The 27816-nt window shown below is 38.7% G+C and overlaps 1 protein-coding gene across 2 annotated transcripts; it reads left to right on the top strand.

Annotated features, from left to right (window-relative positions):
- LOC133647134 (ELAV-like protein 1) lies at positions 1-27739 on the top strand. Of its 2 annotated transcripts, XM_062043263.1 has the most exons (7): positions 8-159; positions 5902-5961; positions 14010-14193; positions 21696-21799; positions 22143-22296; positions 22366-22591; positions 26284-27739. In XM_062043263.1, the coding sequence occupies exons 2-7, from the start codon at positions 5926-5928 to the stop codon at positions 26591-26593; spliced, it is 1014 nt and encodes a 337-aa protein (XP_061899247.1). In that variant the 5' UTR covers positions 8-159; positions 5902-5925; the 3' UTR covers positions 26594-27739. The 2 variants fall into 2 exon arrangements, with proteins under 2 accessions (XP_061899248.1, XP_061899247.1); XM_062043264.1 differs by lacking the exons at positions 5902-5961; positions 21696-21799 and having other exon boundaries at positions 1-159.
- The last annotated feature ends 77 nt before the right edge of the window (positions 27740-27816 follow it).

Genomic DNA, 27816 nt, shown 5'->3' on the forward strand with positions numbered 1-27816 from the left:
GGGAGCCTCGGCGGCGGCGGCCAGGGTGGGCGTGGCTGCCCGCGTGACGTCACCAAGCTCCTTGAGAGAACCGGGCGAGCTGCAAGAAGGCGCACGCAGAAGCCGCGGAAGGAGGCGAGCACCAATAAAAACATTTAAAGAGATCCTTGGGAAAAACTGGTAAGACGTAAAGTCATTTCTTGTGGCGCGCCTACAACATTTATCAGTCGTTTATTTAAGTGTGTACGTGTGAACGTCACGGCTAATGCTAATGCTAACGGCGGGCTCCGAGGCCTGCTTGGGAGTTTAGGCCGCGGAAGTGTCTCTGCTCGCCGCTTACTCAAATGGATACCCCGGCCCTTAACGCGAGTGAGCGACGAACGCCAGTCTGGTTTGATGTTTTCAGCTCCTTTATGACGCAGTAAAGTCACTCACTTGACGCCTCTTGGAACCGCAGCGGACGGTCCATTGCTGCTAGCATCGTGGCTAATGCTAATGCTAATGCTCGTAAGTTTTCTCCAAATGCAGCTCATTTTTGACCACAAACACACTTAAACGCATTGTTGATATCTTTGAAATAGCACTGAACATTTTATGACTTTATGGCCAGTCGTGAGTGGTTCGTCTTGTGACGAGCTAGCAGTGCTAACTGAACTGTTAGCACTGTTTATTTACATAACTGCTGCTAGTCCTGATATACATTAGTGGTCATATGTGTACATACACTTGTAAAGAACATCATGTCATGGCTAGGGATGATGTTTGATAAGAAATTATCGAGTTCGAATCCTCTTATCGGACCGATTCCTTAACGATTCTCTTATCGAGTCCAGATAGGTTGTTGTATATGGAAAAAAACACAATATTTGGTTGAACAAAAGCTCACTTTTATTATATAACAAAACAATTTAATCTAATAAATAAATATTGACTTTTACCCCCCTTAAAAAATAAAATAAATAAACATTGACTGTTGTTACCCAAAGTATATTAAGTGGGATTTTTCAGAAAAACAAATATATACAGTAACACAAAAACAAGCTGTCTCTGTGATCACTATAGGTGTATAAATAATAATATAGTGTTAAATAAAATCAGTCCCTTGGGCACAAAACTGGAAATAATACAGCTCTCCAAAAAGTGCACTTCTGCTGCTATTTGACATAACTGTTTGTTATGATGCTTTGACCATTTTTGTACTTTAAAGAAGGAAAGAAAATTCTATGAAGAGAAAAGTTGTTTGCAAATGTGGTTACAATGCTAAAAAATGAAAAGTTAAAGCTAAAAAAAGAAATACACTTTATTGAGTTAACATTCTTTATAGGGGGAAAGATGTTATGAGCTAGGGAATATAACAACTACGCTACCCAGCATGCAACGGGAGTGACGAGCATGCGCGGTAGCCCCGAAAAGTGTTGTTGCATGTCGTCACCCGTGAAAGTAAACGTCAAGAACTCAGCCAACACGCCTCGTCTGCATTATTTATAATTAGACAGACAACACATATACAGTGTGAAAAAGAAAAGTTCAAAAAGGGAGATGTGTTGTATATATATGTATGTGCTGCGGTTGCTTTAAGAACGTTGCGACAGCTGCCGTAAAGGAGGTGCGTTGCTAGCCTGGTTGCTATGTTTCCGGTTGGTCGTAAAAGTGTTCTTCATGAGTTTGTTTACCCTGCTCAAATCTCTCAGTAAAGTTATTCATTGGATTATACCTTTTTGTTTTGAACTTTATTACACCTTGGAGCGCTTTTTCCCGTCCATTGTTTTCCTGCTTTCGCTATCTGCGCCTAATGACTGAGCTACGTGACGTCATTTCTTGTGATGTCCCACGGAGCATTTCTGGTCGGGACGGGGGATTCGAATAAAGAACCAACTCTTTTCTTTACTATAGTGGTCTCGATAACGGGTACCGGTTCTCAAAAAGGGATTCGAGTCCGAGGACTCGGTTATTTTCTTATCGAACACCCGGGAAAACCGGTTTCGAGTATCATCCCTAGTCATGGCTGTCTCATGAAGTTTGCTTCTTTTATGAATTTATTTATGGCTCTACTGAAAATGTGAGCAAATCTGCTATACTTTTAGTGTGGGGACAATACTGTCCACACCTGTCTCCATCTAAAGCAGGCCTGGGCAATTATTTTGACTCGGGGGGAGGGGGCCACATTTAGAGAAAAAAATGTGTCTGGGGGCTGGTATATCTATTTTTAGGAACATTAATACAAAACCTCACAATAATGTCTGATTGAATGCTAAAAACTAGGGATGTCCGATAATATCGGCTTATCGGCCGATAAATGCGATAAAATGTAATATCGGAAATTATCGGTATCGTTTTTTTTATTATCTGTATCGTTTTTCCCCCGTTTTTTAAAAATTAAATCCACATAAAAAACACAAGATACACTTACAATTAGTGCACCAACCCAAAAAACCTCCTTCCCCCATTTACGCTCATTCACACAAAAGGGTTGTTTCTTTCGGTTATCAATATTCTGCTTCCTACATTATATATCAATATATATCAATACAGTCTGCAAGGAATACAGTCCGTAAGCACACATGATTGTGCGTGCTGCTGGTCCACTAATAGTACTAACCTTTAACAGTTAATTTTACTCATTTTCATTAATTACTAGTTTCTATGTAACTGTTTTTATATTGTTTTACTTTCTTTTTTATTCAAGAAAATGTTTTAAATTTAGTTACCTTATTTATTTATTTTTTTTTTAAAGTACCTTATCTTCACCATACCTGGTTGTCCAAATTAGGCATAATAATGTGTTAATTCCACGACTGCATGTATCGGTTGATATCGGTATCGGTAATTAAAGAGTTGGACAAAATCGGAATATCGGATATCGGCAAAAAGCCATTATCGGACATCCCTACTAAAAACGTTATGACAGACCGCCTTAAAAAACGTAATGGTATTTTAAATTTTTCTATGAACGATAAAACACTGAATATTGATGACATTTTGAATGTCACACCCCCTTTCGATCGACATATTTTACAATCGAGTGGAACGCAACAAAAATGCAACAAACAGTAAAATATGAACGCGAAGGATACAAAATAAACCCACCTACAATCTGATATATCTGATATATCACTAAGCTTTAGAACTTTGTTGTGAAAATCTCCTTCCGCGTCTGTGGAAACGCTTCCCGCCCACACTGCTTGGTGCCTCGTCTGAGCTGCTGTGACGTAGATGACCATAGTAACTAATTAGATGACCATAGTAACTAATTAGATGACCATAGTAACTGGTATATCATCCCAAAGTGCAGATTCCAACTATTGAAATACTTTGTATAGTTGAAGACTTCCGGTCATTAGAAAACATGAGTGCACATCGTAATGGCAGCTACACTTTCCATCTTAAAGCTCTAAAAAAATTATTTGGGAATGTCCGGCGGGCCAGATTGAAAATCTTAACGGGCCGCATGTGGCCCCCGGGCCTTAATTTGCCCAGGTCTGATCCAAACGCTCTTAAACGCACGCTGGGAAGCGTGGGAAACTGACGTTAAAAAAGCGCTTGGCCCCCGTTTACTCCAAGAGGAAATCTCCGGAGCAAAGTCTGTGTAGTTAGTCCGCCAAACGACGCTGGTGCGCACTTCGTGTTTCCTAAAATGCATTAATAATGACGGTTTTTTGATTAATTAAAAAATTAGACGGTATTACTAACCGTCGGGAATTTTATCGCAAATTATCATTATATCGTTTATTGTTACATCCCTCATCCATCAACAAGTAAAAAGTCAAGGGCGGTCATGGCATGTTGTTGCATGTTGGTCAATTTTTTAGGGCATTGGTCACAAAAACCATTCACGAAGTTTGGTTCTTTTATGAATTTATTACGGGTTTACTGAAAATGTGAGCAAATCTGCTGGGTCAAAAGTATACAAACAATTTTTGTTTCATCTGACATCACACGGACAAAGATAAGACCTTCTGGAGGAAAGTTCTGTGGTCAGATGAAACAAAAATGGAGCTGTTTGGCCACAATACCCAGCAATATGTTCGGAGGAGAAAAGGTGAGGCCTTTAATCCCAGGAACACCATTCCTACCGTCAAGCATGGTGGTGGTAGTATTATGCTCTGGGCCTGTTTTGCTGCCAATGGAACTGCTGCTTTAGTGGGACAATGAAAAAGGAGCATTACTTCCAAATTCAAGTCTTTTAACATTTGCTAAAAAAAAATAATCCAGCTTTTCCCAAAAGTCACACATTTTCATGAAATGGGACATTTTTCAAAGTTCCACAATTTTTTCATCCGATTCAAACCGTTCCAACTCCAAAATATTCAACATTTTCAAAATTGTGTGCTCTCCTTCAACAATTTTAAAAAAAATCCCAGATTTCCAAGAATTCCCAGTTTTCAGGGACATTTTTCCCCATTCAAAATGAATGGGACATTTTTCCAAGTTGCACAATTTCCACATTTTTCAACCCATTCCAACCATTCCACCTTCAACACATTCCACTAATCCTGGACATTCAAACTACCATTTTTTCAAGTTAAAAAAAATTCCAGGATTTTCCAGAATTCCATTTTTTGCAAAGCCCTATTTCCACCCTTTTTTCTGGCGACTACTTTTCAACCGTCAAATAATTCCTCTTAATCAGGACAAAAAAAACAAAGTTGTTTGTTGAACTGGAAAAACTCCCACAATGGAACTGCTGCTTTAAATGGGACAATGAAAAAGGAGGATTAGCTCCAAAATCTTGAGGACAAGCTAAAATCACCAGCCCGGAGGTTGGGTCTTGGGCGCAGTTGGGTGACCCCAAACACACCTCAAAAGTGGTCAAGGAATGGCTAAATCAGGCTAGAATGAAGGTTTTAGAATGGCCTTCCCAAAGTCCTGACTTAAAGGTGTGGACAATGCTGAAGAAACAAGTCCATGTCAGAAAAGCAACACATTTAGCTGAACTGCAGCAATTTAGTGGTCAAGTGGTCAAGCAGAAGCTTGTGGATGGCTACCAAAAGCGCCTTATTGCAGGTCAACTTGCCAAGGGACATGTAAGCAAATATTAACATTGCTGTATGTATACTTTTGATTGGTCACATTTTCAGTAGACTGACGGAAGCAGATGTTTTCATATATCTATATTTAAGTGTTACTTCTTTATTTTCATAGTCATATTACAAAACAGCTAGTGTTCTTCCAATTGTGCTCTTTTGGTCTGCAAGTACTGTGTGTCGGCCTTGATAGTTTGGTATGCAGGGAGTAGCCATAACAACGAGGGTGGGAGCGAGGGACAGAGGGAAGAAACACAGCACTTCCGTGGGTTTGGGGGGGAGATCGATCTTAGCTGCGCTAGTGAACGCTTGTTTTCAAAGCTTTGAAAATAAATCACAAAATACTTATTCTGTTTGGTGTTCAATTTGAGCTCAGCTATGTGTCATCGAAAGAACTTGGGAGTGACCAGAAACTTAAATTCCCTGGAGGAACATCTGGTCGAACGCAACAATAAATTCATAGAAGAAGCAAACTTCATGAATGTTTTTTTATGACCAACAAGTATGTGCTCCAATCACTACATCACAAAAAAATAAGAGTTGTAGAAATGATTGTAAAGTCAAGACAGCCATGACATGATGTTCTTTACAAGTGTATGTGCACTTTTCACCACCACTGTACATACCTGCACTACCAATTCTCCAAAGTGTGGTGTAAAGATGGACTCAGCACGGGCGAGTCAAGTTATCAGCATAGTTGCTGAATAGTTTCTCTTATTTTACTCCAAGTGCTGCTGACATAATGTTGGACTCTTCCATACTAACATAAGTCTTGAATACTTCTTTGTCCTTTGGCTCGTTAGTGAGCATGCCCGATGCACGCATTAGTCGCGTATGTATTATTACCTTGCATGCATCGTATAATATTGATGTATGATTTCATTCTATCCTTATTCAGCCTCTGGAGCAGTGAAGTGTCTTCATGGCAGTTCGTAGAGGACACATTCAGTACTTGGATGTAAGTTGTTACGGATCGATACAGTTCTGTTTAGGGTTGAAGTCTTTTGTGCATCACAGCGATATACGTCTGTGCCAATAAATGGGAGCGTGACCCCTGAATCAGTGAATCGGCGGTTTGCTTACTAGCAGCTGAGCGTGCCAGCCTTATGGTTCTTCAATGAAGCTCTGTCCTGGTGACCATGTGGTCTCCCCTCTGTGTGTCCGCCAACAGCAAAACTATTCACCCAAATCTGCCTACTTTGCCGGCGCCGTTTAGTCAAGGAGTGTTCGCCAAAATATCAAATGAAACGCACTACCATTGGTAGCCGCAGTCTCCACTTTGATGCACTGCTATTTTTTCCTCGAAGTTTACTGCCTAATAAAAGGCTTGGAAGTAAATAGAGTACAGGGCACGGGATTCTGCAAGGCATTGTGGGGCTCTGGTCGCCATTTCTGCTTTTGTTTACATGGCTGGACCTTGAAAGAGGCAGCAACAAACTGGATGAAAATGGAATGTTCAAACCCCAAAAGCAGTGAAGTTGTCACGTTTGTGTAAATGGTAAATAAAAAGAGAATACAACAAATCCTTCTCAACTCACCGTAATTTCCGGACTATAAGCCGCACCTGACTATAAGCCGCACCAGCTAAATTTAGGGGAAAATACAGATTGCTCCATATATAAGCCGCACCCTTGTATAAGCCGCAGGGTTTGATGTGTAATTAGCGTAGTATATAGTGTAATTAGCGTAGTATATAGTGTAATTAGCGTAGTATATAGTGTAATTAGCGTAGTATATAGTGTAATTAGCGTAGTATATAGTGTAATTAGCGTAGTATATAGGGGTTCCTGCTACCACGGAGGGGATTGTCGGGACAGAGATGACTGTTTGGGAACGCAAAGCGTCCCATTTATTAACAATAAATCTTTCAATCATTCAATCAAACTTTCACATCTTTGACATGGCGAACAGCATTCGTGCAGAGTACAAATAATACAACGCTGCAAAGTAATACAAAGTGCTCGCCTGTACGTTATCAAAATAACCAGCCTACCCGTATATGAAAAGTCAGTCTTTAATCATTGTGTCATCGTCTTCCTCCTGCGTACTAAAACCACCGAAATCCTCTTCGTCGGTGTCGGAGAAGAACAGGCCGTATATAAGCCGCACCCTTGTATAAGCCGCAGGGACCAGAACGAGGGGGAAAAGTAGCGGCTTATAGTCCGGAAAATACGGTATATTCAATTGAATAGACTGCAAAGACAAGATATTTCATGTTCACACTGAGAAACTTTATTTTTTGCAAATATTAGCTCATTTGGAATTAGAAGCCTGCAACATGTTTCAGAAAAGCTGGCAAAAGTGGCAAAAAAGAGTGAGAAAGTTGAGGAATGCTCATCAAAGACTTATTGGGAACATCCCACAGGTGAACAGGCTAATTGGGAACAGGTGGGTGCCATGATTGGGTATAAAAGTAGATTCCATGAAATGCTCAGTCGTTCACAAACAAGGACGGGGGTGAGGGTCACCACTTTGTCAACAAATGCCCGAGCAAATTGTTGAAGAACAACATTTCTCAACAAGGAATTTAGGGATTCCACCATCTACGCTCCGTAATATCATCAAAAGGTTCCGAGAATCTGGAGAAATCACTGCACGTAAGCCATGATATTACGCACCTTCCATCCCTCAGGCGGTACTGCATCAAAAAGCCACATCAGTGTGTAAAGGATATCACCACATGGGCTCAGGAACACTTCAGAAAACCACTGTCAGTAACTACAGTTGGTCGCTACATCTGTAAATGCAAGTTAAAAACTTTCCTATGCAAAGCCAAAGCCATTTATCAACAACACCCAGAAACGCCGCCGGCTTCGCTGGGCCCGAGCTCACCCAAGATGGACTGATGCAAAGTGGAAAAGTGTTCCGTGGTCTGACGAGTCCACATTTCAAATTGTTTTTGGAAACTGTGGACGTGGTGTCCTCCGGACCAAAGAGGAAAAGAACCATCCGGATTGTTCTAGGGTGGAAGTGTAAAAGGCAGCATGTGTGATGGTATGGGGGTGTATTAGTGGTCAAGACATGTTCTAGGGTGAAAGTGTAAAAGGCAGCATGTGTGATGGTATGGGGGTGTATTAGTGGCCAAGACATGGGTAACTTACACATCTGTGAAGGCACCATTAATGCTGAAAGGTACATACAGCTTTTGGAGCAACATATGTTGTTATCATTGACGCCCCTGCTTATTTCAGCGAGACGATGCCAAGCCAGGTGTTACAACAGTCATAGTAAAAGAGTGCGGGTACTAGACTGGCCTGCCTGTAGTCCAGACATTGCAAATGTGTGAAGGCTAAAATATGAGAAGGGAGACTGTTGAACAACTTAAGCTGTACATCAAGCAAGAATGGGAAAGAATTCCACTTCAAAAATGTGTCTCCTCACTTCCCAAACCTTTACTGAGTGTTGTTAAAAGGAAAGGCCATGTAACACACTGGTAAAAATGCCTTTTTTGCAATGTGTTGCTGCCATTAAAGTCTAAGTTCATGATTATTTGCAAAGTTTCTCAGTGTGAACATGAAATATCTTGTCTTTGCAGTCTATTCAATTGAATATAAGTTGAAAAGGATTTGTTGTATTCTCTCTTTATTTACCATTTACACAACGTGACAACTTCACCGCTTTTGGCTTTTGTACAAAGGCTCGGGGAATAAAGTAAAATTGGTGGGATTAATCCATACGAGCACGTCCAATGGACAAGAGATTTGAATTCATTCATTCATTTCCTAAGCCGATGTACCAAGAAAAAACACGGCCATTATTACTTTCAAAATATTTGATTACGGCGCCTCTTCTCCAAAAAGAATTATAATTTTTGTGATTACCCGTGACTATGTGTAAATAGGCCTGGGTCGATATTCGATAAGTAAATTAACCGAGGATAGATGAAAATTACGTCTGTAAGTTTTCCAGCGTCCATAAAGCATGCTTTACAGTTGCCATCTTTTGTGCTTTTAAGACATTTGTTTTTGTCAATATCACAGTTGCTAGAGCAGGGGTCACCAACCTTTTTGAAAGCAAGAGCTACTTCTTGGGTAGTGATTAATGCGAAGGGCTACCAGTTTGATACACACTTCAATAAATTGCCAGAAATAGCCAATTTGCTCAATTTACCTTTAACTCTTTTATTATTAATAATTAATGATATTTACACTTAATTGAACGGTTTAAAAGAGGAGAAAACACGGAAAAAAATGACAATTAAATTTTGAAACATAGTTTATCTTCAATTTCGACTCTTTAAAATTCAACCGAAAAAAAAGAAGAGAAAAACTAGCTAATTCGAATGTTTTTGAAAAAATTAAAAAAATAATTTATGGAACATCATGAGTAATTTTTCATGATTAAGATTAATTTTAGAATTTTGATGACATGTTTTAAATAGGTTCAAATCCAATCTGCACTTTGTTAGAATATATAACAAATTGGACCAAGCTATATTTCTAACAAAGACAAATCATTATTTCTTCTAGATTTTCCAGAACAAAAATTTTAAAAGAAATTCAAAAGACTTTGAAATAAGATTTAAATTTGATTCTACAGATTTTCTAGATTTGCCAGAATAATTTTTTTGAATTTTAATCATAATAAGTTTGAAGAAATATTTCACAAATATTCTTCGTCGAAAAAACAGAAGCTAAAATGAAGAATTAAATTAAAATGTATTTATTATTCTTTACAATAAAAAAAATAAATTTACTTGAACATTGATTTAAATTGTCAGGAAAGAAGAGGAAGGAATTTAAAAGGTAAAAAGGTATATGTGTTTAAAAATCCTAAAATCATTTTTAAGGTTGTATTTTTTTCTCTAAAATTGTCTTTCTGAAAGTTATGAGAAGCAAAGTAAAAAAATTTATGAAATTATTTAAACAAGTGAAGACCAAGTCTTTAAAATATTTTCGTGGATTTTCAAATTCTATTTGAGTTTTGTCTCTCTTAGAATTAAAATGTCGGGCAAAGCGAGACCAGCTTGCTAGTAAATAAATACAATTTAAAAAATAGAGGCAGCTCACTGGTAAGTGCTGCTATTTGAGCTATTTTTAGAACAGGCCAGCGGGCTACTCATCTGGTCCTTACGGGCACCATGTTGGTGACCCCTGTGCTAGAGCATGTAAACTATAGTGGAAGTTAATGATGCAGCACCTTTGCACCATGTTTTGAACTTGTTAAAAACTTAGGACAGAGTCTTCCATTCGGCCGTGTAAATATGCTTTTTCATGCAGATTCCCATGAAACCCACAATGCATTGCATTCACTCGTCACCCTTTTCCTTTTTTTTTTTTCCGATCAAACGTGTATCAGTACACTTCAATAAGAATACTATGTATTTAGTTACTAAAAATGCACTTTTTTGACAATGCAGTGCTGTTCCTAAATCTACTAGAGGTTTTGTGAGCTTGAGGCTTCTACGCTGGATCTTGGATGTTCCCGATATTATGGTCCTCTGATGTCATGTTGTTCCTGGTATCTGCTGGAGTCATCCACCAGGGTCCTGCACTGTTGCCTTCACACCCCGCGTTTTCTCTAGCTTGCTGTTCCATTTTCTGGATGTTGTTCTGACTTTGGATTGCTGCTTCTATTACCACCGCTGTCTTCTGATGTTAATCCATCACCATTATCTCAGGCTGCTTGGCCATCACCATTTTGTCTGCCTGGAAGTGGGAGTCCCCAAAAATGTCAACCACATTCGAGGGTGTCTGCCATTTATGACTCCGGGACCTCTAGTCCACATTCGGTACAGATGTCCCGATTGTGCCTGCGTATGTGCATGAGAAAGTGGAAATGAACATGTGGCGACTCTCATTGACCATATGTATTCGTTTATGAACAAGTATGTTACACAACAGCAACAATGAACTTGGCCAGCAATAACAGCGCATCATTCCTTAAAAGCAACTTAACGCATGACGTTCTGAAGTGCTTTAACGGCGTCAATCTTGTCGAGTTGGTAGCAAAAACTGTAAATTTCAATGTGAAAGAAAAGTGAAATATAGTCTCCAATCTTCTTTGAGAACATTTAGCTATGCTCAAATTGTTCAGCTAACAAAACCACAAAAGAACAACATTTGAAATAAAGTGCCCTGGTTTAAGAGGACATGTTGAAAGGTCAGCAGCAACATAGAAATTATGGACCTTTAACAACGGTGTTTTTATAGGTAAACATTATTATAGGACATACACACAAATATGTTAGCCAGGAACACTAACCTGCCAACAGCTTTATTATGCTGTGACTTCATTCTAGTTACTCGTTACTTCATAAAAAATTGAATTGAATTACTCTTTAATAAATGTAATTACTAGGGAAATTAACGAATGTGTTACTTAAAAAATACAGACACAAACACAGAGATACACACGAGTGATCAATCACAGTCCATTTGGTTATGGATGAAATTTATTTCAAACAAGCTATACAGATGGGCGAACATTTTACTCTAGTTTTATCAAATTTGCATGGATTTATTTTATGAGCAAATTTCAACAAGAGTTTAAACTCTTTTTCGCACGTGTGCGACAGTTTAAAAAAATTTGCACCGTCTATTTTTAGGCGCATTTGCGAGTCCAATCTTCTTTGAAAACATTTAGCTATGCTGAAATTATTCAGCTAACAAAACCACAAAAGAACAACATTTGAAATAAAGTGCCCTGGTTTAAGAGGACATGTTGAAAGGTCAGCAGCAACATAAGAATAATGGACCTTTAACAATGGTGTTTTTATAGGTAAACATTATTATAGGACATACACACACATATGTTGGCCAGGAACACCAACCTGCCAACTGCTTTATTATGCTGTGACTTCATTCTATTTACTCGTTACTTCATAAAAAATTGAATTGAATTACTCTTTAATAAATGTAATTACTAGGGGAATTAATTAATGTGTTACTTAAAAAATACAGACACAAACACAGAGATACACACGAGTGATCAATCACAGTCCATTTGGTTATGGATGAAATTTATTTCAAAAATTCTATACAGATGGGTGAACATTTTACTCTAGTTTTATCAAATTTGCATGGATTTATTTTATGAGCAAATTTCAACAAGAGTTTAAACTCCTTTTCGCACGTGTGAGACAGTTTAAACAAAGTTGCACCGTCTATTTTTAGGCGCATTTGCGAGTCCAATCTTCTTTGAAAACATTTAGCAATGCTCAAATTATTCAGCTCACAAAACCACAAAAGAACAACATTTGAAATAAAGTGCCCTGGTTTAAGAGGACATGTTGAAAGGTCAGCAGCAACATAAAAATGATGGACCTTTAACAATGGTGTTTTTATAGGTAAACATTATTATAGGACATACACACACATATGTTGGCCAGGAACACCAACCTGCCAACTGCTTTATTATGCTGTGACTTCATTATATTTACTCGTTACTTCATTAAAAAATTTAATTGAATTACTCTTTAATAAATGTAATTACTAGGGAAATGTATTAATGTGTTACTTAAAAAATACAGACACAAACAGAGGTACACACGAGTGATCAATCACAGTCCATTTGGTTATGGATGAAATTTATTTCAAACATGCTATACAGATGGGCGAACATTTCACTCTAGTTTTATCAAATTTGCATGGATTTATTTTATGAGCAAATTTCAACAAGAGTTTAAACTCCTTTTCGCACGTGTGCGACAGTTTAAAAAAAGTTGCACCGTCTATTTTAGGCGCATTTGCGAGTCCAATCTTTGAAAACATTTAGCTATGCTCAAATTATTCAGCTAACAAAACCACAAAAGAACAACATTTGAAATAAAGTGCCCTGGTTTAAGAGGACATGTTGAAAGGTCAGCAGCAACATAAAAATTATGGACCTTTAACAATGGTGTTTTTATAGGTAAACATTATTATAGGACATACACACAAATATGTTACCCAGGAACATCAACCTGCCAACTGCTTTATTATGCTGTGACTTCATTCTAGTTACTCGTTACTTCATTAAACAAAAATTAATTGAATTACTCTTTAATAAATGTAATTACTAGGGAAATTAATGAATGTGTTACTTAAAAAATACAGACACAAACACAGAGATACACACGAGTGATCAATCACAGTCCATTTGGTTATGGATGAAATTTATTTCAAACATGCTATACAGATGGGTGAACATTTTACTCTAGTTTTATCAAATTTGCATGGATTTATTTTATGAGTAAATTTCAACAAGAGTTTAAACTCCTTTTCGCACGTGTGCGACAGTTTAAACAAAGTTGCACCGTCTATTTTTAGGCGGATTTGCGAGTCCAATCTTCTTTGAAAACATTTAGCTATGCTGAAATTATTCAGCTAACAAAACCGCAAAAGAACAACATTTGAAATAAAGTGCTCTGGTTTAAGAGGACATGTTGAAAGGTCAGCAGCAACATAAAAATAATGGACCTTTAACAATGGTGTTTTTATAGGTAAACATTATAGGACATACACACAAATATGTTAGCCAGGAACACCAACCTGCCAACTGCTTTATTATGCTGTGACTTCATTTTATTTACTCGTTACTTCATAAAAAAAATTAATTGAATTACTCTTTAATAAATGTATTTACTAGGGAAATGTATTAATGTGTTACTTAAAAATACAGACACAAACAGAGATACACATGAGTGATCAATCACAGTCCATTTGGTTATGGATGAAATTTATTGGTGAACATTTTACTCTAGTTTTAGCAATTTTGCATGGATTTATTTTATTTGCAAATTTCAACAAGAGTTTAAACTCCTTTTCGCACGTGTGCGACAGTTTAAAAAAAGTTGCACCGTCTATTTTTAGGCGCATTTGCGAGTAAATTTGTCGCACCGTACAGCACTGCTGACCCCCAGGGGTTATTTATTATAGTAGACCCCGCGTCCAGCAACTACAGAAGACTCGTTAACTGTAGCATTTAAGCTAATTGTTGAAGTACAAAGGACACATATTATTTTTCATGTACAGTAGTTCATGTTTACTCGCCTCATTTTGCCTTTTCTATTTTGTTTCCGAGCAGCAGGAGGTATACGACATGTCCAACGGATACGAAGACCACATGGCGGGGGAGGACGCCAAGGACCCCAAGACCAACCTGATCGTCAACTACCTGCCCCAGAGCATGGCGCAGGAGGACTTGCGCAAGCTCTTCAGCACCGTAGGCGAAGTGGAGTCAGCCAAGCTGATTCGAGACAAAGTCGCAGGTACGCCGCCGGCAAACTCAGGCTTTAGGTTGAAGTGTTAAATTGGGAAACGCTGAGTGTCCTTTTTAAGGGGAACTGCACTTTTTGGGGGGAATTTTGCCTTCTGTTCATTATCCTTATGTAAGGCAAGAACATATGTGGTTTATGCATTGTAATTCATAAATAAAAATCAGCTAAGAGTCAATTGGAGTCCCTCTATTGCGCCCGCAAAGCTCTTTAAAATACATTCAAAAACCGCCAATACTCCATTTACATGTCAAGACCTGAATATCTACCAAGTATTAGCAATATTCTTATTATAACAGATTAACTATTTTTAGCGGCGTCGTGATCACAGAGAGCTAGCCAGCTTATGCTGCTACATTGACACACTGAGCTGCTGCATCGCCTCTGAGTTGGTAAAAGTTCAGTTTAGATTATGAATCATGCCTCTCGCCTGGGTAGTAGAAGCTTGTGGCCATAAACCGAGAAGTTAGTCATCTTTGACATTCAAGTTAGAGCCCGAGATGGCGAGAAAGACGCAAAAAAAACGCTCTGGCTGTTTGTTTTTTTAACCGTTCAAGAGTACTGTATTATGATTACTTCTTCATCCAGTCGGCATTTCAGTCACAGCAGACGTTGCACAGTAAGTGATTGTTTTATTATTTGTATACCTTGTTTAGCGAGTAGAAATACAGTTACACGATGCTTAGTGTTGCACTAATGCTGAATTTGCTTTGCACACAGCTTTTAAAAAATTACATCCTCCAGTGTTTCCCATAAACTGCCAAGATACCTGTGGCGGTGGGGGCGTGGCTGTGGGCGTGGTCACCATGGCATCATCGAGTAATTTGCATAATTTACTACAATGATATGATTTTCTCTAAAAAGGCTAAAAAAAATTTATAAATGTCCATCCATCCATCTTACAATATAATTACAACACTTTATGTACATATTTATATACAGATTTGAACAATAAGTTATTCACTGAAATATATTTATTAATTGTGGTTCTTACAAAAAATATATCTTATAAAATATAAAAGCTAAAATGTCTCATAAAAGCTCTGCCCTTTTAATTAGTGCATACTAAATAATGTAACTTTAGCCTACTACTACAACCATATTATTTACCAGCAACATAAAGTGAAACAGAGGCAGAGTCAGTAACAAATAAACATAAAACAGTAGTGGTGGTAGATAGACACAGAGCTTCATCAAACATCTGATCCACTGAACAAAGAGCTCCAAAAATGTTGAACTTTAGACTGCCATCAGTTTTACTCCCTACACTTAACCATGTGTTTCCTACTGCCTGCAGACTTTGCACCCTTTGTTGTATACACATGTTGTGTTTCTAATATAAATACATTTAATCAAGTCAAATACAAATAAGGCAACAAGAGAAGTATCCTACACTTCTCTTTTGTAAAGTAAATCTGAACAGCCGATATGGGCATCTACATCAACTATATGATTTGCCTGAGAAGCTGGACAGGACAAAAAAATAAAAAATAATTTTTTAAAATTTATTTATTTATTTATTTTTTAAATTTGTGGCGGACGTAATTATTTCGTGGCGGGCCGCCACAAATAAATGAATGTGTGGGAAACACTGTCCTCCTTATATTTAGGATCAAAAATATAAGTTTCCTTCCATCCATCCATTTCCTACCGCTTGTCCCTTTCTGGGTCACAGGGGGTGCTGGAGCCTATCTCCACTGCATTCGGGCGGAAGGCAGGGTACACCCTGGACAAGTTGCCGCCTGAATCGCAGGGCCAACACAGATAGACATTTGTCCCAGAGTAGTCTTTGTTGTCTTTCATGAAGTCTGCCATGATCAGTAGTGGTGGTGTTGTTGAAGGTCAAAGCGAACCTCCGTATTGCGTCTGTAAAATGATTATCAAATGCTTAAAATGAGCAAAATACATAAATATTAAATGTTATTATGTTTGTGCCTGTTACTACATTACATACAGCGTGTATATAACACGTCGACGGAGGTTTTTTAGAGTGCTTTAGGGGCAGAATATTTACCTATGCCCTACTCAGTGGCCTAGCGGTTAGCGTGTCCGCCCTGGGATGGGTAGGTTGTGAGTTCAAACCCCGGCCGAGTCATACCAAAGACTATAAAAATGGGAGCCATTACCTCCCTGCTTGGCACTCAGCATCAAGGCTTGGAATTGCCTCTATTTTTTAAATTGTATTTATTTACTAGCAAGCTGGTCTCGCTTTGCCCGACATTTTAATTCTAAGAGAGACAAAACTCAAATAGAATTTGAAAATCCAAGAAAATATTTGAAAGACTTGGTCTTCACTTGTTTAAATAATTTCATTAATTAAATCACCAAAAATGATTCCCGGGCGCCGCCACCGCTGCTGCCCACTGCTCCCCTCACCTCCCAGGGGGTGAACAAGGGTGATGGGTCAAATGCAGAGGACAAATTTCACCACACCTAGTGTGTCACAATCATTGGTACTTTAACTTTAACTTAGGAATATAGCGACTCCCTTTAGCTCCATTGTTAGCTGACTTTTGCTTACATTTATTTACTATCCATCCATTTTCTACCGCTTATTCCCTAGTTACAGGCATTTGATTTTTCCGTCGATAGTTGGAAATCCGTCTTTTTTTTATCTCTGTAAAAATCTAAAAAAAATAAAGTTTCCGTTCTTTTTTTCCGACCTACAATGTGTGTTAAAATCTCGATCCGTCTCTTTGCCATACCTGCCAACAACTACGGTTTACCCGTCATGAGTACAGTTTCTGATAATCCAGTGATAGGAAAAAAAACGGTTTTCCATTAAAAATGATAAACTTAAAAATCGAAGCAACTCCACGGGCAAGGGACAAAATATAAGGGAAAATCAATGATGGTTGGGTTGGTTTATGTATAAGAATATCCATGATTGGTTGGTTGGTTTTACTATGATGAGTCACGATTGGTTAAGATTAGGGCAAAACATTAGAGACAGGCCAATCAGAGGCAAGCTAGGGCGGGGTCATGGAACCAGGAAGTGAAATCACAACAGACATCCCGAATGACGAGGAGAGAGTCGGAGAAGAGAAGAGAGAATATTCAAGCGGGCGATTTATGTATTAAAAAAAGTAGTGGAAGCCTTAGATTTTTCTTTTCGCGACGTAGACCACGTCCAGGAAACCCACAATTCGTCTACTTGGCCACATTTGGACAAATATATGCATCTGGATCAAACAATGCCCAACACATTTATTTTAGTTGTTTACCATGTAATACTAAATCAAAACTGCTCTCGACATGGAAGAGGTGGAATACACATTTAAGTGGCAGACATGTGATGACTTTTGCTACAGTATAGCCCAGAGGTGGGCAATTCATTTTTACCGGGGGCCGCATGAGCAACCCGAGCACTGCTGGAGGGCCACATCGACAATATTTCAATTAAATTTTGCTCAATATTATTTTTGATATATACCGTAAGATAAATAATAATAATGATAATAATAATTAATAATAATAGTAATACTTCAACATAGTGTGTTTAACAGCATTCCATGACTAATATAAATAAATTAACATTAATAATAAATGACAGTAAAATAAGCACACGTATGACTGAGGAGTCATAGTGTAACTTTGTGTGGTGTTTGAGTTGTCCGACTTTTTGTGTGGCCATAAACGCACCAGTGGTTTAGTGCTATGCGTGTTGGTGACAGATGACAAGTTGGTTTTGGCCTGGTTTGTACGGCAGAAAATGACTAGTTTTTCGAGATAGAATTGTTTTACTCATGTTTTTGGGGTGGTTATGCCCGAATATAAACAGTTTTGCTCAATAAAGTGATGGATATAATTCCTGTCCTCGAAGCATCTCGATAGACGTTACAATAATTGAACGGTGTTCAATTGAACGGTGTTGACGAACACCGTTAGGGCCGCTTGTTGTCACTGTCACTCAAAGTTGCATTGCACAATTACATAGAATAAATATGTTTATTTTGTTTAGAATTCAGATGGGATTTGATTTGGTGCGCGGCATATATTTGCTGCGCGCAGCGGACGCTTGAGCAGTGCGCAATTGCGCAGGCGCGCACCTTAGAGGGAACGTTGCTTGGCAGTCCATGTCTTGTTGAAAACACGCCATTCGTCATCAACTTTTCTCTTTTTAGCGTCTCGGGTGTAAACCGTGCATCACTTGTCGCTGCATGTGCACCTTCACTCGCAGGTTACACACGGACACACGCCCATAAATAATACTTTTCAAAATAAAAGCAGCACAGTTGTATTGCGCGCACGACATAGATGTTTTTTCAACTTTATTTTGTGATTGCAGCTGTTCACATTCACTCACAATCACGCACGCGCATACGTCCACACGGAAGTAATACAAATAACGATTTTCAAAACAAAAGCAGCACCGTTGTATTGCACACTCGACATAGATACTTTTTAAAATTTATTTTGTAATTTATAATTGGCCTCACGCGGGCCGGACAGGGACGCACAAAGGGCCGGATGCGGCCCGCGGGCCGCATAATGCCCAGGTCTGGTATAGCCCGTCTAAATGCTACATTTAATTTCCATTGGTGTTTTACAACAAGTACCTGACATTTTGTTCATTATTTCTACTCTTTATATTTTGACCTTGAATAGTTGAATCATTTTGAAACAAACAACACGACTGCAAGATATTTGTTATTTCATGCTTTAAATCACAAATGGCTATTCAGATAAAGGAAGTTAGCTAATAGAATAAACATTGTTTGTACTCTTCAGGATTTTTGTGTTTGGAGCAGTTAGAACTGGAGAGGGAGTCAAAGAGACATAAATTGTCTATCAAATTATCTAAAGCAGAAACAAAAAGGAAAATGCAAGCTGCTCAGAAATTTGCCCAGAAGGCTCATGTCAGAGCCATCGAAGCAAAAATGCCAAAGTAATGTGTAAATAATGTAAATAACTAGATGAACCATCTGTGGCTGTGAAGTGAACACTAATAAGGTTGTAAATACTGTATAACAGGGGTCACCAACGCGGTGCCCGCGGGCACCAGGTAGCCCGTAAGGACCAGATGAGTAGCCCGCTGGCCTGTTCTAAAAATAGCTCAAATAGCAGCACTTACCAGTGAGCTGCCTCTATTTTTTAAATTGTATTTATTTACTAGCAAGCTGGTCTCGCTTTGCCCGACATTTTTAATTCTGAGAGAGACAAAACTCAAATAGAATTTGAAAATCCAAGAAAATATTTTAAAGACTTGGTCTTCACTTGTTTAAATACATTTTTTTTTTTTTTTTTACTTTACTTCTTATAACTTTCAGAAAGACAATTTTAGAGAAAAAATACAACCTTAAAAATGATTTTAGGATTTTTAAACACATATACCTTTTTACCTTTTGAATTCCTTCCTCTTCTTTCCTGACAATTTAAATCAATGTTCAAGTAAATTAATTTTTTTTATTGTAAAGAATAATAAATACATTTTAATTTAATTCTTCATTTTAGCTTCTGTTTTTTCAACGAATAATATTTGTGAAATATTTCTTCAAGCTTATTATGATTAAAATTAAAAAAAAATATTCTGGCAAATCTAGAAAATCTGTAGAATCAAATTTGAATGTTATTTCAAAGTCTTTTGAATTTCTTTTCAAATTTTTGTTCTGGAAAATCTAGAAGAAATAATGATTTGTCTTTGTTAGAAATATAGCTTGGTCCAATTTGTTATATATTCTAACAAAGTGTAGATAGGATTTTAACCTATTTAAAACATGTCATCAAAATTCTAAAATTAATCTTAATCAGGAAAAATTACCAATGATGTTCCATAAATAATTTTTTTAATTTTTTCAAAAAGATTCGAATTAGCTAGTTTTTCTCTTCTTTTTTTCGGTTGAATTTTGAATTTTAAAGAGTCGAAATTGAAGATAAACTATGTTTCAAAATTGAATTGTCATTTTTTTTCGTGTTTTCTCCTCTTTTAAACCGTTCAATTAAGTGTAAATATCATTAATTATTAATAATAACATAGAGTTAAAGGTAAATTGAGCAAATTGGCTATTTCTGGCAATTTATTTAAGTGTGTATCAAACTGGTAGCCCTTCGCATTGATCACTACCCAAGAAGTAGCTCTTGCTTTCAAAAAGGTTGGTGACCCCTGCTGTATAGAGTAGGCTAACCCATGTGGTTCCAGTTGTAATTACTGTAGTGACTAAATAACATAGTGACTGAAACAGACACAGTGATTCATTTGGATGAATAGGGTATGTATTTATGTCAACTTTTGATCATTTTTCAATGCTTTAAACACTAAAACATCTATAAATGGTGCTTTTTTTTTTGGCTAATTTTTGCATGTTAAATTGCTGAAAAACCAGGAGCTTCGGCCCCCAGACCCCCGGCTTATTTTCAGTCTTTTTCATTAAGTTCAAATTAGGGATGTCCGATAATGGCTTTTTGCCGATATCCGATATGCCGATATTGTCCAACTCTTTAATTACCGATACCAATATCAACCGATACCGATATCAACCGATATATGCAGTCGTGGAATTAACACATTATTATGCCTAATTTGGACAACCAGGTATGGTGAAGATAAGGTACTTTTTAAAAAAATTAGTAAAATAAGATAAATAAATTAAAAACATTTTCTTGAATAAAAAAGAAAGTACAACAATATAAAAACAGTTACATAGAAACTAGTAATGAATGAAAATGAGTAAAATTAAGTGTTAAAGGTTAGTACTATTAGTGGAGCAGCAGCACGCACAATCATGTGTGCTTACGGACTGTATCCCTTGCAGACTGTATTGATATATATTGATATATAATGTAGGAAGCAGAATATTGATAACAGAAAGAAACAACCCTTTTGTGTGAATGAGTGCAAATGGGGGAGGGAGGTTTTTTGGGTTGGTGCACTAATTGTAAGTGTATCTTGTGTTTTTTATGTTGATTTAATAAAAAAAAACCCCCAAAAAACGATACCGATAATAAAAAAAACGATACCGATAATTTCGGATATTACATTTTAACGCATATATCGGCCGATATTATCGGCAGGCCGATATTATCGGACATCTCTACTTTAAACACTAAAACATCTATAAATGGTGCTTTTTTTGGGCTAATTTTTGCATGTTCAATTGCTGAAAAACCAGGAGCTTCGGCCCCCAGACCTTATTTTCAGTCTTTTTCATTAAGTTCAAATCACATGCCTGTAGTTAGAATGCAGGAAAAAAAGAAAAACGTGTTCTTGTCTTACATATGAATTGTAAAAAAAATGCAGTTCTCCTTTAATGGGTCAGCTTCTCTTATTTCCTCTATTTTGGGTAAAAAGTCCAAGATATTTCAACACCCGAGCATAATTCCCTTAACAGCATACTCTTGTCAACATTTTGTTTGTTTTTGACTAGCATGCAATGTCAACAATTGACTTTGTTCTTACATACTTTTTGTTTGTTTGCAGATTTATTTGTTTTGGGTGGGGTGGGTATTTACACGTTTTTTTGTTTTATTTTATTGTTTTCCTTTTTTTTTTTCTCTAGGCCACAGTTTAGGGTACGGATTTGTTAACTATGTTAACCCTAGTGATGCAGGCAGAGCTATCGAATCACTGAACGGACTAAGGCTACAGTCCAAAACTATCAAGGTAACGTGCACTAAGGTGTTCTACAATTGTCAACAAGATGCCAACGATTTGTCATGTCATGCAAACACACGCTTCTGCGATGGGCGCTAACTCGCTAGCACGTGTCAGACAGCCGCAGAAAGCTGCACACTGGTTTGCTTTAGTTCCATTGTTTGATGCGTTGTGCCTGTAATGTTTGTTTTTAAATACACCTCACAGCTACACTTTAGTTCAATTTGTTTGGACAATTTCTCTATGGCGGGTTTGAACACAAGAATGTTTAAGTAGAAACGTCTTTGATAGATTCCAGTGCTCGCGCTGCATCGGTGGGGTTTCATTGTGCCGTCACTGCTTCCTGTTGCAGGTGTCGTACGCACGGCCCAGCTCTGATACCATCAAGGATGCCAACCTGTATATCAGCGGCCTGCCCATGTCCATGACCCAAAAGGACGTGGAGAAAATGTTTACATGTTTTGGCCGCATCATTAATTCCCGCGTGCTCGTCGACCAGAACTCAGGTACGATGCCGGGCAGCTGATTCCCGGGAGGACTTGGGACGAGCTCATTGCATCCTCTTTGCGTTCCAGGCATGTCCCGCGGGGTGGCGTTCATCCGCTTTGATAAGCGGTCCGAGGCCGAGGAGGCGGTCAAGAGCCTCAACGGTCAAAAGCCGCACGGGGTCTCTGATCCTATCGCGGTCAGGTTTGCTGGCAACCCCAATCAGGTGAAGAACAGCCAAATCGTCTCCCAGCTCTACCACAACCAGTCCAGGCGCTTCCCCGGGCCCATGCACCACCAGGCTCAGCGCTTCAGGTCTGTTCTTTCAGCTCACCATACTCCAAGGAAATGTCTATTATGTTCCAGTGTTTCCCACACATTCATTTATTTGTGGCGGCCCGCCACAAAAGAATTACGTCCGCCACAAATAAAAAATAAAAATGTCCTGTCCAGCTTCTCAGGCAAATCATATAGTTGATGTAGATGCCCATATAGGCTGTTCAGATTTACTTTACAAAAGAGAAGTGTAGGATACTTCTCTTGTTGCCTTATTTGTATTTGACCACTACTGTTTTCTGTTTATTTGTTACTGACTGTGGCAGGACACCTCTGCCTCTGTTTCACTTTATGTTGCTGGTAAATAATATGCTTGTAGTAGTAGGCTAAAGTTAAATTATTTAGTATGCACTAATTAAAGGGGCAGAGCTTTAAGAGACATTTTAGCTTTCATATTTTATAAGATATATTTTTTGTAAGAACCACAATTAATAAATATATTTCAGTGAATAACTTATTGTTCAAATCTGTATATAAATATGTACATTAAGTGTTGTAATTATATTGTAAAATGGATGGATGGATGGACGTTTAAAACAAAACTGTTATTATTAATTAGTAAGTATACATTTTTTGAGCCTTTTTAGAGAAAATCATATTGTAGTAAATTATGCAAATTACTCGATGATGTCATGGTGACCACGCCCATAGCCACGCCCCCACCGCCACAGGTATCTTGGCAGTTTATGGGAAACACTGTGTTCTATGCACTCACTAGCCTCAGAGCTAGCCCAGCTGGAGTCTACCTCAAGTGAAACCCAACAATATCCTCTGAATTTAGACGCTTTTGGTTCCTCGTTTCTATTTCGCTTTGCTTCTGATCATATTTGGATGATCACCAACCTAACACCGTTGGTTCCGAACCAGTGGTAGTTCTAGAGCGAGGGTGTCCAACTCATTTTAGCTCAGGGGCCGCACGGAGGAAAATGTATTCCCACGTGGGCCGGACGGGTAAAATCACGGCATAATAACTTAAAAGTACAACTACGACAACTTCAACTTGTTTTCTTTGTTTTACTAAAAATTTACATATCACAAATAATCCTCTTGACAAAACACTTCAAGTTACCGTATTTGCCGCACTATAAGGCGCACCGGATTATAAGGCGCACCTTCAATGAATGGCATATTTCAAAACTTTGTTCATATATAAGGTGCACCGGATTATAAGGCACACCTATGCACCCATTAGATCAGGGGTGGGCAATTCATTTTTACCGGGGGCCGCATGAGCAACCCGAGCACTGCTGGAGGGCCACATCGACAATATTTCAATTAAATTTTGCTCAATATTATTTTTGATATATACCGTAAGATAAATAATAATAATTAATAATAATAGTAATACTTCAACATAGTGTGTGTAACAGCATTCCATGATTAATATAAATGAATGAACATTAATAATAAATGACAGTAAAATAAGCACACGTATGACTGAGGAGTCTTAGTGTAACATTGTGTGGTGTTTGAGTTGTCCGACTTTTTGTGTGGCCATAAACGCACCAGTGGTTTAGTGCTATGCGTGTTGGTGACAGATGACAAGTTGCTTTTGGTCTGGTTTGTACGGCAGAAAATGACTAGTTTTTCCAGATAGAAGTGTTTTACTCATGTTTTTGGTGTGGTTATGTCCGAATATAAACAGTTTTGCTCAATAAAGTGATGGATATAATTCCTGTCCTCGAAGCATCTCGATAGACGTTACAATAATTGAACGGTGTTCAATTGAACGGTGTTGACGAACACCGTTAGGGCCGCTTGTTGTCACTGTCACTCAAAGTTGCATTGCAAAATTACATAAAATAAATATGTTTATTTTGTTTAGAATTCAGATGGGATTTGATTTGGTGCGCGGCATATATTTGCTGTACGCAGCGGACGCTTGAGCAGTGCGCAATTGCGCAGGCACGCACCTTAGAGGGAACGTTGCTTGGCAGTCCATGTCTTGTTGAAAACACGCCATTCTTCATCAACTTTTCTCTTTTTAGCGTCTCGGGTGTAAACTGTGCATCACTTGTCGCTGCATGTGCACCTTCACTCGCAGGTTACACACGCCCATAAATAATACTTTTCAAAATAAAAGCAGCACAGTTGTATTGCGCGCACGACATAGATGTTTTTTCAACTTTATTTTGTAATTTGTCATTGCAGTTGTTCACATTCACTCACAATCACGCACGCGCACACGTCCACACAGAAGTAATACAAATAACGATTTTCAAAACAAAAGCAGCACCGTTGTATTGCACACTCGACATAGATACTTTTTAAAATTTATTTTGTAATTTATAATTGGCCTCACGCGGGCCGGACAGGGACGCACAAAGGGCCGGATGCGGGCCGCAGAATGCCCAGGTCTGCATTAGATGGAGCTGCGCTAAAGGGAATGTCAACAAAACAGTCAGATAGGTCAGTCAAACTTTATTAATCGATTACAAACCAGCGTTCTGACAACTCTGTTCACTCCCAAAATGAATAAACAGCTGATTTACTCATGTTACGGTAAATCAATATATAAATCACAATATAGTAAATAGTGCAGAGCAATAACAATATATCAATAACTCAACGTTGCTCAAACGTTAATGTCACACAACACAACACACAAAATAAACATGTAAAGCTCACTTTATGAAGTTATTCCTCATCCACGAATCGCTCGAATTCTTCTTCTTCAGTGTCCGAATTAAACAGTTGGGTGAATACGACATCCGTCTCGTGGAAGTCGTCATTAATGGAGTCTGTGTCGCTGCTGTTGTCTAGCAGTTCAGTGACAATTCCTGCCTTCCTGAAAGCTCGGACCACAGTTGAGCACGGGTGTTGATGAGCAGATGAGGGCTGGCTGGCGTAGGTGGATAGCTAATGTTTTTATCATAGCTCTGACGAGGTCCCGTAGCTAAGTTAGCTTCAATGGCGTTGCTGGGCTTCGACAGGCGGCACAGCATTAACCGTGTAGTGACAGGTCCAGTGTTTGGTTCGGTGTCTCCTGATAGTAGTATTGTTGATCTTCTGTCTATCCTTCCAGTCAGGGGCTTATTTCTTTTGTTTCTATCTGCAGTTAAGCACGATGCTATCACGTATCGTCACTGTGAATGTCCATTTCGCGTTCTCAACTCTCATTTTCAAGAGGATATAGTATCCGAGGTGTTTAAAATACAAATCCGTGATCCACAATAGAAAAAGGAGAAAGTGCGGAATCCAATGAGCCCTTTTACCTAAGTTACGGTCAGAGCGAAAAAAGATACGTCCTGCACTGCACTCTAGTCCTTCGCTCTCACGTTCCTCATCCACAAATCTTTCGTCCTCGCTCAAATTAATGGGGTAATCGTCGCTTTCTCGGTCTGAATCGCTCTCGCTGCTGGTGTAAACAATGGTGTAATGTGAGGAGCCCTTCCTCCGGTGTCGTCACGATACTTCCGGTACAGGCAAGGCTTTTTTTTTATCAGCGACCAAAAGTTGCGAACTTTATCGTCGATGTTCTCTACTAAATCCTTTCAGCAGAAATATGGCAATATCGCGAAATGATCAAGTATGACACATCTGCTATCCCCGTTTAAATAAAAAAAATTCATTTCAGTAGTACTTTAAACATTTTGGATGGCTCTGGGTTGACATCAATGCTTAATGCCTAACAATTTGTGTCTCACTCCATGCTGGTTGTCCTCCCGTAGGTTCTCCCCGATGAGCGTGGACCACATGGGCGGCGTCCCCGGGAACCCCGCGTCCGGCTGGTGCATCTTCATCTACAACCTGAACCAGGACGCCGACGAGAGCGTCCTCTGGCAGATGTTTGGGCCCTTCGGCGCCGTCACCAACGTCAAGGTGATCCGCGACTTCAACACCAACAAGTGCAAAGGCTTCGGCTTCGTCACCATGACTAACTACGAGGAGGCCGCCATGGCCATCGCCAGCCTCAACGGCTACCGGCTGGGAGACAAGACGCTGCAAGTGTCCTTCAAGACCAGCAAGGGCCACAAGTAACAGCCGGGGGAATGTCCGGTCGGTGTTTCCACACGGTTAATGATGTTCAGTCTTCTGCACCTTGTCTAAAAAGTGTCTCGGAACTATTCATGTTGTTTGTTCTCGGTTTTCACATTTGAAACATGGCGGCAAAAATCCCAAACACAGGAAAAGTCACCTGTGGCGACGAGTGTGCGCCCAGGAGGCAGACTTCCTGTGAAATGGTGTCCACGTTTCTTTGATTAACGCCCTCACGTGGAGCCAAGGTTAGCTGTGAGCAGAAAAGCAGTAAGTACACAGTAGGGAGACGTAAAAGCCTTCAATTGTCATCCAGCACTTTGTCTTTCTGTCCCTTCCTGCAAGTGAACTTTGATGATGGTTATATTTGTGCTCAAGTCGGTGTGATGGACCAAAAGCTGTTAGTTTTTTGTCAAGCGGTACGAAGATTTCCATCAGACTCAATGCATCTTTACTTGTTTTGACTTCTTTTACGTAGTTGTTTTTAGTGCTCATCTTAAGTTTGGAGTGAAATGAACAGCCTTGTTACTAATTTTTACTTTTTAATTGCTTTCCCTTTTTCTTTCACTTGTTCCCCCTCCACTTCCACCATTAAATTTACTTTTGTTTTGCCAAACGTTTGCTTTGGTTCATTTCTTTTCACAGCAGTTTAAGTTTTGAATGGCCCAAATGGATTAGTTAAAAGAATATATCCTGTATACAAAAGATTTAAAGCTTTTCTAAAATAATATATGAATAAATTAAAGAGGCTGGGTTCTGGTAGGGATTTGAACCTCCAGCATGTGCAATTTCTTTTTGTGTTGGCAACGAGCTGTAATTTCCCGACACGTTGAACTAACTTTATTTTTGCCCCTCGGAGTCTTAAAATGTGTGCAAACATGCCAATATGTGCTGCCTTTCTCAAGGCAGCTAACAACTCTAATGTATGTTCATCTTGATTTGTTTTTCTACTGACAGCTGCCACTGCTTGGAATGCAAGCAAAAAGATGCTGCTTTGGGCCTTAAATTAGCGAGAGAAGGCGCTGTGTGGTTCCTTTGTGAAGGTACGCAAACTATCTGTTCATGTATGCAGCCGTCAATACTAAAGTGTGTGTAAAAATGTCGGATCATTTCAATAAAGCAATGGTGGCTTTTATTTCAAAGAATGAACTTGTGTGCTTCGAGGGGAGGAAATTATTTGATTCGTCAGCATAGTATATTGTTTTGGACGAAGATTTTCACCCATA

This window comes from Entelurus aequoreus, linkage group LG03 (assembly GCF_033978785.1).
Source record: "Entelurus aequoreus isolate RoL-2023_Sb linkage group LG03, RoL_Eaeq_v1.1, whole genome shotgun sequence".
Lineage (NCBI taxonomy): Eukaryota > Metazoa > Chordata > Actinopteri > Syngnathiformes > Syngnathidae > Entelurus > Entelurus aequoreus.

Bases quoted from the DNA above. Each gene is read 5' to 3' on its own strand.
- LOC133647134 (XM_062043263.1), top strand. From the start codon at position 5,926: ATGGCAGTTCGTAGAGGACACATTCAGTACTTGGAT. The intron at 14,194-21,695 runs GTACGCCGCCGG...TTTTTTCTCTAG, and splicing joins GATTCGAGACAAAGTCGCAG to GCCACAGTTTAGGGTACGGA. The intron at 21,800-22,142 runs GTAACGTGCACT...TTCCTGTTGCAG, and splicing joins TACAGTCCAAAACTATCAAG to GTGTCGTACGCACGGCCCAG.